The sequence below is a fragment of the Oreochromis niloticus genome, linkage group LG15, assembly GCF_001858045.2.
Source record: "Oreochromis niloticus isolate F11D_XX linkage group LG15, O_niloticus_UMD_NMBU, whole genome shotgun sequence".
NCBI classification, from domain to species: Eukaryota; Metazoa; Chordata; class Actinopteri; order Cichliformes; family Cichlidae; genus Oreochromis; species Oreochromis niloticus.
In genome coordinates this window covers 25618612-25631497 of record NC_031980.2, presented here as the reverse complement: position 1 = coordinate 25631497, position 12886 = coordinate 25618612, and the positions used below count along the sequence as shown (strand labels likewise).

Genomic DNA, 12886 nt, shown 5'->3' with positions numbered 1-12886 from the left:
GACCCTTGGCTCAGCAGTTTTTCTCTGACTTGTGGGAAAGTGGTTGCAAAGACAATCCGTCTTGGACCATTTCATCACTGTTAACGTAGCCACACTGCTTGACGGGTAGCTCTAACTCTGTCACAAAGTGTTTAAATTACTCTCCTTCCCCTTGGAGTCTGGCAAAAATGGTGCTCGTTTTCGGCATGAGGTACTGTTCAAACCTGTCGAAATAGGTACTTAGCTTTTTAGCTTCTTTATCAGACAGCTTCCATGTGTTATAAACAGTGTTGGCTAAGTTACTTTAAATTAGTAACTTAGTTACATTACTAGTTACTTCTATCAAAAGTAACTCAGTTACTTCAAGTTACTCGTTACTTTCAAAGTAACTAGTTACTAGGGAAAGTAACTTTGATTTTACTCAGAATTCTCGTATTAATGTGTTGCTTCCCTAACTGGATACCCAGCAAGGATGCCAGTCTTCTAGCTTGCTTACATGTTAGCACTATCCTGCCACAAGTACACTGTGCCACCTAATGGCCTGAACCTAAAATGGTTAAATGGCAGTGTAGTAGTGTGAGTGCAAGTTAATGATGAAATGAATGAAACTAAATTAGAAATGAACAATGTTTGTTTTATGTGTCACTTTTTATCTGTCTGTTTTAATCTATTTCTATTGTTTCAAACCTCTATAAATGCAAACACATCATTTTGGGGTTGATACAGCAGTGTTATAAATCTAATCATTGTACGTAGTATCACTAGGAAGAAGCAGTGGATCACAAAACACGACATACAGTGTTTTGAAACTTTTGAAAGATATATTTATTTTTGTCATTTAAATGGGCAGAAAGTATGCCTTTAGCAGTGCCAACATTAAACTGTTCCTCAGACCATTTAGGAGCTGTAGGTATCAAAGTGCAAAAAATATAGTGCAAAAATGGTTTAACATAAACACAATGAGGTTTCTTTGTAAACTTAACTGAAGTTAACTTTGTAAACTTAACTGCTGAACTGCACCAACTGGAGACCTCATGTTCAGTAATAAAAGTATTTTTAGAGAAAGAGAAGAGAAATAAAATAAATAATAAGTATTTTCATCCTCACAAACAGAAATAAAATAAATAATAAGTATTTTCAGCCTCAAAAACAGTCAAACCAAAATAATATTTCCTTCATACAGGCCATGTAGATAAATAAAATATAATGGTATTTTAAGTGCTTCAGTGGTCTAAGTTTCACTTGGAAATATTAACCTGCTTGACCTGAAGGCGACACATCATCATCATATCAGCACTACTCAACTTTGGTTCCATCTAACCAACAATTGTACCTAAAGAGGAGGAGCTTCTCAAACTTATGATCGGACAACTTGTTCCTCTTTGGAGTGAGAATCAGGTTTCCCAGGCTGAAAAGCCTTTCAACTGGGGCACTTGAAGGAGTGGCTGCATTAAGTTTAAGAGAGAGGTTCTTTATCATCAGGAAATGCTTCAGAGAGTCTAACCCTGTTGCCCCTGATTTGAGGTACTCTGCTACCTCAGCTTCAGCAGTGGCATATATGTCCTCATTCTCTTCAAAGGAGAAGAAATCCTCTTTGCTAGAACCTGGGTGCTGTGTTGTCTTGGTGGTGCTGGTACCTGGTTGTAGCGTATCTTGCTCAGGGAGAAGTTTTTGACACTCTACCAGCAGACGTCCCTTTGCAAGGTCCTTCCACGCCTGGTCATGTAACCAACGAAGCTTAAATTTTGGTAGTGTCACAGCAGTCAGCAAAGCATCTTCACTTCCAAGGACATGTGCAAACCTTGTTTTGACTGCCTGTAATAACACAGCAAGAGTGCAAAAAATATTTTTGCATGAGAAAGTATGCATTGTTTCAACATTAAATTAATTAAACATTACCAGCATGCTGTAGTTTTATACAGAATGTATTTTAATTTGTAAATAGTGTGTATTTTACTACATTGTATTGTTAATTTATTTATTTATTGGGGTTAAGTCAGGGCTCTAGAGTGCGACCAATTTGGTCGCAAATGCGACCAAATTTTGCAGTGGTGCAACTAAAATAATATTTTTGGGTAACAAAAAAAAAAAATCTCTGCAACTCTCCGTGTGGTCAACAACCGACACACATTATCCCTATCATGGACTAAACCAATCAGAGATAGTCAGGGGCGGGACCTCTCTGATTGGCCGTGGTCCAGTTGAAAGTGCAGGTGGAAGAGGGAGGTGAGTAGCTTGAATAAAGCGATATCAATTCATTAACGATTTCACAGGAGCATGCAATGTCTATGGCTTTTTCTAGCGTCAAATCTGACCCTTGGCTCAGCAGTTTTTCTCTGACTTGTGGGAAAGTGGTTGCAAAGACAATCCGTCTTGGACCATTTCATCACTGTTAACGTAGCCACACTGCTTGACGGGTAGCTTTAACTCTGTCACAAAGTGTTTAAATTACTCTCCTTCCCCTTGGAGTCTGGCAAAAATGGTGCTCGTTTTCGGCATGAGGTACTGTTCAAACCTGTCGAAATAGGTACTTAGCTTTTTAGCTTCTTTATCAGACAGCTTCCATGTGTTATAAACAGTGTTGGCTAAGTTACTTTAAATTAGTAACTTAGTTACATTACTAGTATATAGTACAGTACTATATCAATTCATTAACGGATTCCACACAAAGACGTAAACACAGAGCGGACCCGACGCATCAGAATCAGCTTTGTCTTTCTCGGCTTTCTCACCCCACGGCCCGAACACGGACACGCTGTCGGAGCTTAGCGATTCTGATGTGGCGGGTCCGCTCGGATCGACAGCGCACAGTGTGCTTTGAGGTAGGAGCCAAAAAGGGTGTAGTTTGTGTGTGTGAGCACCCGTGTGTACACCTGTGAGCATGAGCGCGCTTGTATTTAAAAGGTTCCTTCATGTAATGATCTGCTAGAGGGTGTGGGGAGCCATAGCCCCGTCCTCCAGGGCATGAAGCAGGTATGGAGGAGATCAAGACTCCAGACATCCAGAGGCCCTCAGAACACAAGAGACCAAGGAAAACCAACAGAGGGGCAGCCGCACCACTATCCCAGAAAGAGCTTAGGAGAGCCCCAGATGAGGGGTCACTCAGCAGCCGCGGAGCAGAAGCCAGCGGGGGTTACAGTGACGTGCCCGTGAGCTCCGCCGGCAGCCAGCTGTGCCATGACCGAGCCCCAGGCCGAGAGGCTGAGGGCACCCCATCCCCGAAGTGGCCTGAGCGAGCCGCAGGCTCCAGGCCCCGACAAGCAGCCACCAAGGAGTGAGCTGGTGTGTACCTGGATGCCCATCCCTGGACACAAAGAACCACCAACGCACCGATGTCTGAGGGCGTCTGCCACTGGCAGGGGAAGTGGTGGGGGGAGATAGGCCTCCATACCTTGGAGGGCCTGAGATGTCCCCAGAGAGGTGGCGTCTGATACCCAACCTGACATATAGACACAGACATACAGGCACACACAGATACAAACATCCATTCCCACCCTCATGCTCTCATATGCAATTACTCAAAACTCACCCAACGTGGAGACAGACATAAATAGACACTGTACACACAATCACACTCCCCAAGCGTACTCTAAGCCCCAGGTCTAGGTACCCTTGCCCCTGGAGGGGGGAACTGCACCCAGACCCAGGTAGTGTTACCCTTTTCCCTGGGGTGGAGAGAAGCAGACTGCCCCGACTCAGCAGCAGCAGGGAGGCCCCACAATCCAGACCCCAATCGGACGGCCAACTCCTCCTCCCAGCCCCCCCGCTCCAACAGGCTGCAGAGAATGGGGGTGTGTGAAGACTCCAAACCTGGAGTTATTCTGTCGTTACGCTGCACAGCTGTCTCTTATTCTCCCCCCTCCCTCTCCTGTTGCTGCTTCAATCATGAAACTGATCAATGATCAGCTGATCAGTATTTCTGTTGCAAGTCCCATCTCTCTTGCTTGTCTATCGCCCACTTTGCGCCAGAAAGAGGAAGCGGATAAACAACAGCAGCACGTTTAAGCTTGATTAGCTGATGTTAGAATTTATTTAATAATATCGAGTATCAGCTGATGTTTGCTGGAGCCACAGCTGTAAAGCTGCTGGTCATGATATCGGTTTGGATATGTGGTGAGAGGGAAACATGAAGATGAAACCAGGAGATGCCCTTACTGAATCATCAGAGCTGAACAGGTGATGGAGAAACAGGTTTACCTTTTAGGTGACATGAATGAGTTGAAGGGAAGTTATGAACTGTTTCTGAGAGACAAATAACACCAGGATCTTTTTCTAAGTAGCTGACAGCTGGTAACTGTGCAGGGGCGGGTCTAACAGAGTTTTGCCAGGGGGCCAGGTAGGGCATTAACAGGGAAAGGGGGGCACAAAGAAATACGTTTCTTTCTTATTTTCATTTAAAATGTCTAGCTTTTATTAAATAATTATCTGAATCTTACAACCAAAGTTTTTATCTGATGTAAAATGTATAGAAATCATACATATACCAACAAGACAGTGTACATCACTGTCACAACAGCGTTTGTTTTCATTCAAAGGCTTTATGGCTTTTCCTATAATACCTGGTGGGCCGGTCTCTAGTCAAAATGCCTGGGACGATTTTTTGTCCCAGTCCAGCCCTGGGCATGACACGCAGTGAATTAATCTGAGAAGGTGCATTAAAAAATAAATGGCCGGGCCAGCGGTGCACATCGCAAATTAGCTCGCATAGACACATTAGTTGTGCCAATTCTTAATGACGGTATCTTAGCTAAAAACCCGAACTACCAGATTCAACTTGTAATTGGCTAAAAATAACTTAGCCTACCGGTGAGAGGGATGTTGCTAGCTGGCAGTTTTTTCAAGCAATGTTGAAATTTCCACATTCTGACACTTCAAATGCTTCAGGAGCTTTCCGCTCAGCGCATCATCAGCACCACGGAAATACACGTATACATCCGTAGACTCGAGACTGATCAAACCAGAAAGCTTTAATGAGCAGCTGGATTTGTCTCGCATTAACTGGCTGAGTTAATGCCAGTTAATGCGACATCGAAATGCAGGTGATTGAACTGAAAACCTCGACTCTGTGGGGGTCAAAGTTTGCAGAACTACGAACACAGCTGGAATCCATAGCTGTGCGTGTTCATGGAGCTTGCATTTTCACCTGCTGGACATCACTACCTGACAAGTTTAACTGTCTTCAGAACATTGCAGAGGCCTTATTGACAGTATTTGGCTCTACATATCTGTGTGAGCAGATTTTCTCTCACACGAAGAGTGTCCTTAGGTAGCCGTCTGAATGCTGGACACTCGGAGACCTGTGTCTCTGAGTGGGAGACCAGAAATCACATTAACATGTGTATCCCTGTATTAACAAACATGCCATATTGGCCCAGTTTATTTTTCTTATCATTGTTGTGAGGAGACCATAAATAGCATTTGCATTTTCTGTTGTACAGTTCATTTGCTGTTATGGAGTTCTTGTTATGGATAAAAAGTGTCTTTTTTTGTTTCAAACTATTCGCTGATACCTGCCAACATCTGCGAACAAATATAATCCTATAAAGTTGTTCTATATAGTGAGTAACTGTTAATATAGAGCGTTATTAAATATATTGCTAATGCAATCATATGGCACATTGACTTCTGAGGAAATTTTAGACGGCACTCATCATCAGAAAGGTTGCCTACCCCTGATCTAGGTACCAGAGGTGTGGACTCGAGTCACATGACTTGGACTCGAGTCAGACTCGAGTCATTAATTTTATGACTTTAGACTTGACTTGAAAAAAGGTTGTAAGACTTGTGACTTGACTTGGACTTTTACACCAGTGACTTGGGACTTGAATTGGACTTGAACCTGTTTACTTGAAAAGACTTGATATTTTACCCAAATCTAAAATTTAACATACATATTATATAAAAAGTGCGGACCATTAATTCACTTTATTCATTCATTCATTCTTACCACACTCCGTATGTATGTGAGCGTGGGCTGTAGCACAGCCAATCAAATTAACCAGATTTGAAAAAAACAAGAACAAAAACGCTTGAGCCAAAAATGCTCCCAAGAGTAATTTCTTTCGGGTACATAAACTACGAAGTAGTCAACAAAAAACGAAATGCAATATGCAAAACATGCAAGAAGAGAATCACAGACGGAGATGGAACAACTTCCAACTTTGTCCGACATTTGAAGTTGCATAAAGAACGGTAGGTGGTGCTTTTTCTTTCTTTTTTTTTTTTTGCTACGACGAGACAGCTGACTTAGCTAACTTCATCTTATTAGCAAATGTTCTTCGGGCTACGTTGATGATACTGTTTGGCTTTAACAGGTATGATATGTTTGTCATGCTATTTTAAATCCGGTCCTGCAAGCGCATCCAAGAATAACATGCAACTTGTTAGCTCAGAATTGTCGGTGAATGGTGAGCAGGGTCCGTTTCAGAAAGTGGGTTCTGTAGCTGTACTCAGTCTCTCTCCGTCTCCTCCCCATCATTAACCCCGTAGATTTAACCCAGTTTAGACTGACAAATATTTATTTCACCATCACATCACAATTCAAAATCACTGTGTTTAATTTGCAATTAGTGTATGGTCGTGTTTAACTTTTGCATGTCTGAGCCTGGGAAATTTTTTTTTGGTTAGAAAATCTGGCCCACCTTAGTGTGTAATTGAGTAGTCCTGCTATACATGGCCTTTTTCTTCTGTCATTTATGTCAATACATCAAATAAAATATTTTGATCTTGTTATTAGCTGTTGTTTATTTGCAAAGGTTATTCTCAACAGGGATGCTAGACAAAAACGGCGTTTTCTACAGACAGCCTAGCATACGCTCTCCACTTGCGAGTGAAAAAAGAAAATGAAAAAACACCCCTTCCCTATTGGTGTTAGAGTTTACCATGTCAGCCAATCAAAAAAATGATAAGGCAACATGTGACATTTGGTTGTTTAGGGAGAAGGGGAAGTTTTTAGGAGTGACACCCGCGACGGAAAGCGGGCGAGCGAAAGAAAGAGAGAGAGAGAGAGTTTTCATATGTGAGACATTAGTGACGTTTAGCGTGTTTGGAGGCTATAGTTAGTTTGTTGTGTAGTTATTGTTTTGTATTGTGTGTCGGTTAGACTGCTGAATTTCATATTTGATCTAAAAAAGCTGTCAAAGGCAGATTCCAGTGTAAACGCTGTCTCCACATAGAAAACTGGACTGTTGCACCTCCAGTTGTCAGACCTGCAGGGTTTAGGCCTGTGGTGTTCTCCTCTGTCTTATACTGAACACAAACTACATTTTTTGGACTGGCACAAATAATTTGTGTGCCTTCTTATTTGATGCAGCACACCTGATAGTTCTGTAAATAGATTTAAATGGTTATATAAAAAACGTCTGAGGCCTTGGCTGCATTTTTAGGTAAATAGTACCATATAACTTTGTTGTTTGCAAAACTTGTGCATAATTTTTAGAAATGTACAATTTCTATTTGCATTTCAAGTTATGAAAATGATTTGTTAAACATGTAAAAAAATATAACTTTTTTCTACTCGGATTCTGAATTTTTTGTCTGAATTTAGATCAACTGTGCTAATATAGTATACCAAAATGAAAAAAATAACTCAAATTTCAGATATTTGAGGTTGTGCTGTAAATAATGATACCAAACAAGGCAAGAAAAACATATTTTAAAAGTGAAATATAGAAGTAAAATCAAAAGTAGTCAAGAACGGCCAATTATACCCGGGACCCCAGAGGGTTAAAAAAAAGACTTGAAAGGACTTGAAATTCAAAGTTTCGGACTTGGGACTTGACTTGAAAGTTGTCTGTCTTGACTTGCGACTTGACTCTGACTTGCTTGACTTTACTTGAGACTTGACTTGTGACTTGAGGATAAAGACTTGGGACTTACTTGAGACTTGCAAAACAATGACTTGGTCCCACCTCTGCTAGGTACATCTCTGTCCTGTATAGTGATGCGCGAATCATGAACAAATCGTTCAATACTTGAGAATCACTTTACTGACTCATGAATCATGATTCACAAGCCCAACTGACTCACTGACTCATCCCTGTTGCTGTTAGCAGCAATATATCTAGCTTATAATTAAAATTGTGGAGAAAAACACAACATCCAGTATCTTAACAAAAACATTTCTGCTCTGAACTGGAAGAAAAAACCCTGAGTAGAAGCTCACATCAAGACAATTGCTCCTCGGTTCACAGTAGCATCGCTCTGCTAACATGCTAACAGCACATTTGAGCTACTCACCCCCTCCCTCCTGTGCTGAATCATAGAGCGAGCGAATCACTCAGGACTCACTAACCCCCTCCCTCCTGTGCTGAATCGTAGAGCGAACGAATCACTCACTCACTCACTCACTCACCCCCTCCCTCCTGTGCTGAATCATAAAGCAAACGAATCACTCACTCACTCACTCACCCCCTCCCTCCTGGCTCACAGCTTCTTCTTCTTCTGGGCTGGCAACCAATGTTAAGGCGCATTACCGCCCCCTAGCTCACAGCTCAGTGGACATTTAGATGAGAAAATATATATTTGACACATTTAAGGAAAATACTAATAAAATAAAAATAAACAAAATAAATGTTCCCTTTAGAAATTTTTTTTCTCTTTTTTGCTCTATAAAATAGTTGTTTTATTTTAGAATCACTCATCTTAGCTGTATAAAAGGCCCCAAAGTTCATAGAATAGTTTATTGGTGTTTAAAAGTGTATATAAGTTCATTTAATATTCAGTCTTCTGTCAGTTTGGGCCAGCCCACCTTCTAGTGACATCATCCGGTTAGTAAGGTGGGCAGTTTAATGTCGGATGAGCAGTGTTGGTCTGGAGGGGTTGCACTAATTCCTGGGGAATGTTATGTGTGCGTAAATGACAAGTGAGTATTGACCTGTGTTGTATTTTGCCTTTGTTTGTGTCAGTACTGTAGTATGTTTACCATTTAGGAGTTAATGTAGTCCGTAGTTGGAGCGGTAGGCCACGCATGCAACGCGTGAGTTCACCCTCATTTCATATGCTAACCTATGTCGTTAGCTTATCCTGGTTTAGCTTTGTTGACGCATGTACGGCCGCTCGTATGTCCATAACGTCATTCCTGTGTTATCAAACCTTCTCTGTATGTTGTATGTGATGCTTGTGATTGTTTACTTTGAAGTAGCGGAGTTTGTAGTGTACAATTAGGTACGAGGATTAATAAAGTAGCGATCGTAGTTTGACCGGAAGGATCGCGTTCCCGCTTGCCCTTCACAATAAGAGCATTACGGCTGATTATAATGGGGAAGCTTTTATTTTGTACAACTACCGGAAGTAGTTCCTGTGTACTGACGGTAACTTAACCTCGCACTAATGCTGTTTAGTTGAATAGTGTGAGCAGTTTGAAGTGTACTGTATTGTCTTATTTCTATATATGTGATTATGTCAACTATGTTGGATCATGTTTATATTTGAGTGTTTTACTTGTTTATTCTCTTTATTTATCGTTATTTCCCTTGGGTATTTCTTTTGTAGGAAAACCACACACACACACACACACACACCTATGTACACTCGCTGTGTTTACAGCCCCAGGAATTGAGTGGTGACAATAAAGTGCCTCAAACTGAACCTGAAGCTCCTTCTTATTTCCTACTCTGGGATTATTTGGCCTTAAGTGGTGTTCTGGCCGACACACCGGGGTGACCGTAGTGCTCCAAGTCTGAATCAGTGCCACAGCCGTGCCTCTCTTTGATATCTCCACTACATTTAATGGTCCTTCGAGCCGGATTGCACTAGGCTTGCCTCAGAGATGGAATCAGTCCCAGAGTATGAGGCTCGCAGCGCACGCCCCAAACGACATGCTCGCCCACCTGTGCGCTACGCAGATTATGAGATGGAGTACCCAGGCTACATTAGCCAGGCACATAGAGAGGATGTAGAGCTCACACACCAAGAGGACAAGGCCAGGATGACCTCCCTCACTTCCCCCTTTAGCTACAACCTAGCCAGCCCTCAGTGGAGGCGGGATGTTAATCTCCATGAGACGGCCTCGCGCTATGGAGCTCAGAGCCAACAGCACATCCAGGAGAATCGGCTGGCCCCCCAGCTGTATCCAGAGAGGAGTCGTGGGGAACAAGCCTATGATCACTCTACTCCTCTACCCTTCGTGCTCCCCTATACACATCCAAATAAGCAAATAAGTGCAGAGTTAGAGGATATCCGTCAGGAGCGCCACCTCATCCAGCAGACCCAGCAACGTATGTCATCAGATCTGGTCGAACTCAAGGCACTGCGAGCAGAAATGAGACAGTTAGTGGAAGCTGTCCAGAGCCTGCAGGGCCCATCCTCCCTCCAAACCAGTAAGTTAATGCAGTCACCGCTACCGGGTGATGCACCAGAGATTGAGGAGGATGATGACTGGCCTGCTCCACCACCGTGGCCAGATCCAGTTGAGGAAGCACCACTGCCTAGTAACCCACCAGTGTTGAACCCCCATCATAAAGATGCAGGTGTGTTTCCAGCCATTAAGACAGAGGCAATGGCAATCCCACCTGCTAATAGGTTTGTGGACCACCCAGGACAGAGTCTGTCACCAGATCCTCCCCCTGCTCTCAGGTTTCCAGATAAAGCCTCCCATAAACCACCTCCTTGGTTTAAGCCGGTTTATCTTCCACCTCGCTCAGGCAATTTCCCACTGGGCGGGTCCAAGCATCCGCGCGCCGCCTATGGGGACAGTAAGACTGAGCATGACTGCAATCCAGCATCTCCTGAGCAGCAGTTCAATCTGTCCTCTACACAGCCACTGCCGGACAGACCAAATCCGGGCAGGACTTCTATCACCTCAGAGACAGTTTACCATGGTCCCCGCCCAACAATTCCCAACTTCTCAAGTCGAGACCCTAGTGAGTTTGCTAGGCTTAAGATGGCATTGGGGAATCTTCTACCTGAGGACGCGACTGAGCTGTTCAAGTATCAAGTGTTGGTTGATCACCTGCACCTAGAGGAGGCCAGATTAATAGCCGATGCTTACCTCAACTCTACCACACCCTTCACTGATACTATGGAGGCCCTCAATGACAAATTCGGCCAGCCACATCAGATAGTGCTGAGGCGTATTGCTGCAATGATGGACTCGCCTGACATCAGGCGTGGAGACATCTCGGCATTTGAGAGATTTGCCCTCCAGATACAGTCACTAGTGGGGATGTTAAGGACACTAGGCCCAGAAGGAGAAGTGGAACTACACTGTGGTTCACATGTTGCTCACCTGCTTAGTAAACTAACCCCCGAGCAGAGAGCAGAGTTCCGCCGCTGCATGTTCCAACAAGGTGTGAGGATGCATACCTTGGCAGATCTCGCAGGGTGGCTTAAGTATGAGTCCTGGTGCCAAGACTCTGAAGGGCAGCTAGCAGCGAAAGTGACAAAGGAGAAACAGTGGTCCAGGCCTGAGGTGCGCCAGGGTAAGAGATCCATCACAGTCCTTCATGGTGCAAAGGAGGTAACGACAAAGCCACAGGCAGTGAGGCCAGGTGGTGTGGCCAGTAAGAACAAACCATACTGTCCATTCTGTAACACGGAAGAGCACTATCTCAGTCAGTGCACAGTGGTATCCAAGTTGACAAAGGACCAGCTAACAGAGTGGATAAAGAGTAACAAGAGGTGCTGGCGCTGCGCACGGTCACACCAGGCGGCCCAGTGCAATCTGAGGAAGACGTGCAGCCTCTGCCAAGGGAAGCACCTGCAGGTACTGCATGATGTCAATGTTAGAACACTGAAAGGGTCACCAACAACAGCGGTGGTGAGCGGTGACTCGAAGGCGGCGACCGACGTCCTCTATCTAGACAGACCCACTGAAGGCTGCAGAGTCCTTCTAAAGATCGTCAAAGTCTGCATTCATTATGGCAAGCGAACAATCAGCACTTATGCCGTCTTGGATGACGGGTCAGAGAGGACAATGCTTCTGCCAGAGGCTGCCGAGAAGTTAGGCATGCAAGGGGTCGCAGAGGACGTCCCACTGCGCACGATTAGGCAGGATGTGCAGACTCTTAGAGGTGAGTCAGTGTCGTTCTCTGTTTCCTCTCCCTCAAGGCCCAGGACCAGGTTCAAGATTGCTGGGGCCTTCACTGCTGCACGCATCGGACTTGCAGGCCACACTTATCCCATGGAGCAACTCAGAGAAAGGTATAAACACCTGATTGGCCTTCCGATCCACACCTTGATAAATGTGAAACCCTTGCAGTGACCATCCCCATCTGGTTACCCCCGTTGAACCAGTCAGGCTGGGACCTCCAGGAGGGCCTGCTGCTATTCGCACCAGGCTAGGTTGGGCGCTACAAGGGCCAGCAAGTATAGTCGGCCGGCTTGCCCAACCACAGCAGTGCTTGCTGACAACTGTGGCACCTCAGGTCAGTCAATTAATGAAACATGTGGAGAAACTATGGCAGGTCAACATCGTCCCGTTCCGAAACGAGAAGGTTGTTACTCGTTCAAGGCAAGACCAAGAGGCCATACGCATTCTGGAGACCAGAACTGTGCGAATAGAGGTTGAAGGCATACTCCGCTATGCCACCCCACTGCTTCGCCGGAAGGGGATGCCTATACTGCAGGCCACTAAAGACGCTGTCATGCCAAGGCTACGGGGTGTGGAGAGAAGGCTGGCTAAAGACCCAGAACGAGCTGAAGCCTACAAGGGGGAGATGGAGAAGCTTATCAAGGCTGGCTCCATCGTTAAGTGTGGCTCTGAGACACCTGTGACAGAAAGTCAGGAGGCGTGGTACATCCCTCATCACATGGTGAACCACAATGGCAAGAACCGCTTGGTTTTCAACTGCTCATTTCAGTACAGAGGATAGAACTTGAACGACTACCTGCTGCCTGGGCCCACCTTAGGTGCGTCGCTTCTGGGAGTTCTATTACGCTTCAGAGAGCATGCAGTTGCAGTGAGTGG

The 12886-nt window shown here is 44.5% G+C and overlaps 1 protein-coding gene across 1 annotated transcript; it reads left to right on the top strand.

Annotated features, from left to right (window-relative positions):
- The first annotated feature begins 8641 nt into the window (after positions 1-8641).
- LOC109194773 (uncharacterized) lies at positions 8642-12507 on the top strand. The gene is made up of 3 exons (XM_019345564.2): positions 8642-8842; positions 9472-12120; positions 12214-12507. Exons 2-3 carry the CDS (start codon positions 9749-9751, stop codon positions 12485-12487), a joined length of 2646 nt encoding a protein of 881 aa, XP_019201109.2. The 5' UTR covers positions 8642-8842; positions 9472-9748; the 3' UTR covers positions 12488-12507.
- Positions 12508-12886: the final 379 nt, after the last annotated feature.

Bases quoted from the DNA above. Each gene is read 5' to 3' on its own strand.
- LOC109194773 (XM_019345564.2), top strand. From the start codon at position 9,749: ATGGAATCAGTCCCAGAGTATGAGGCTCGCAGCGCACGCCCCAAACGA. The intron at 12,121-12,213 runs GTATAAACACCT...CCGTTGAACCAG, and splicing joins ATGGAGCAACTCAGAGAAAG to TCAGGCTGGGACCTCCAGGA.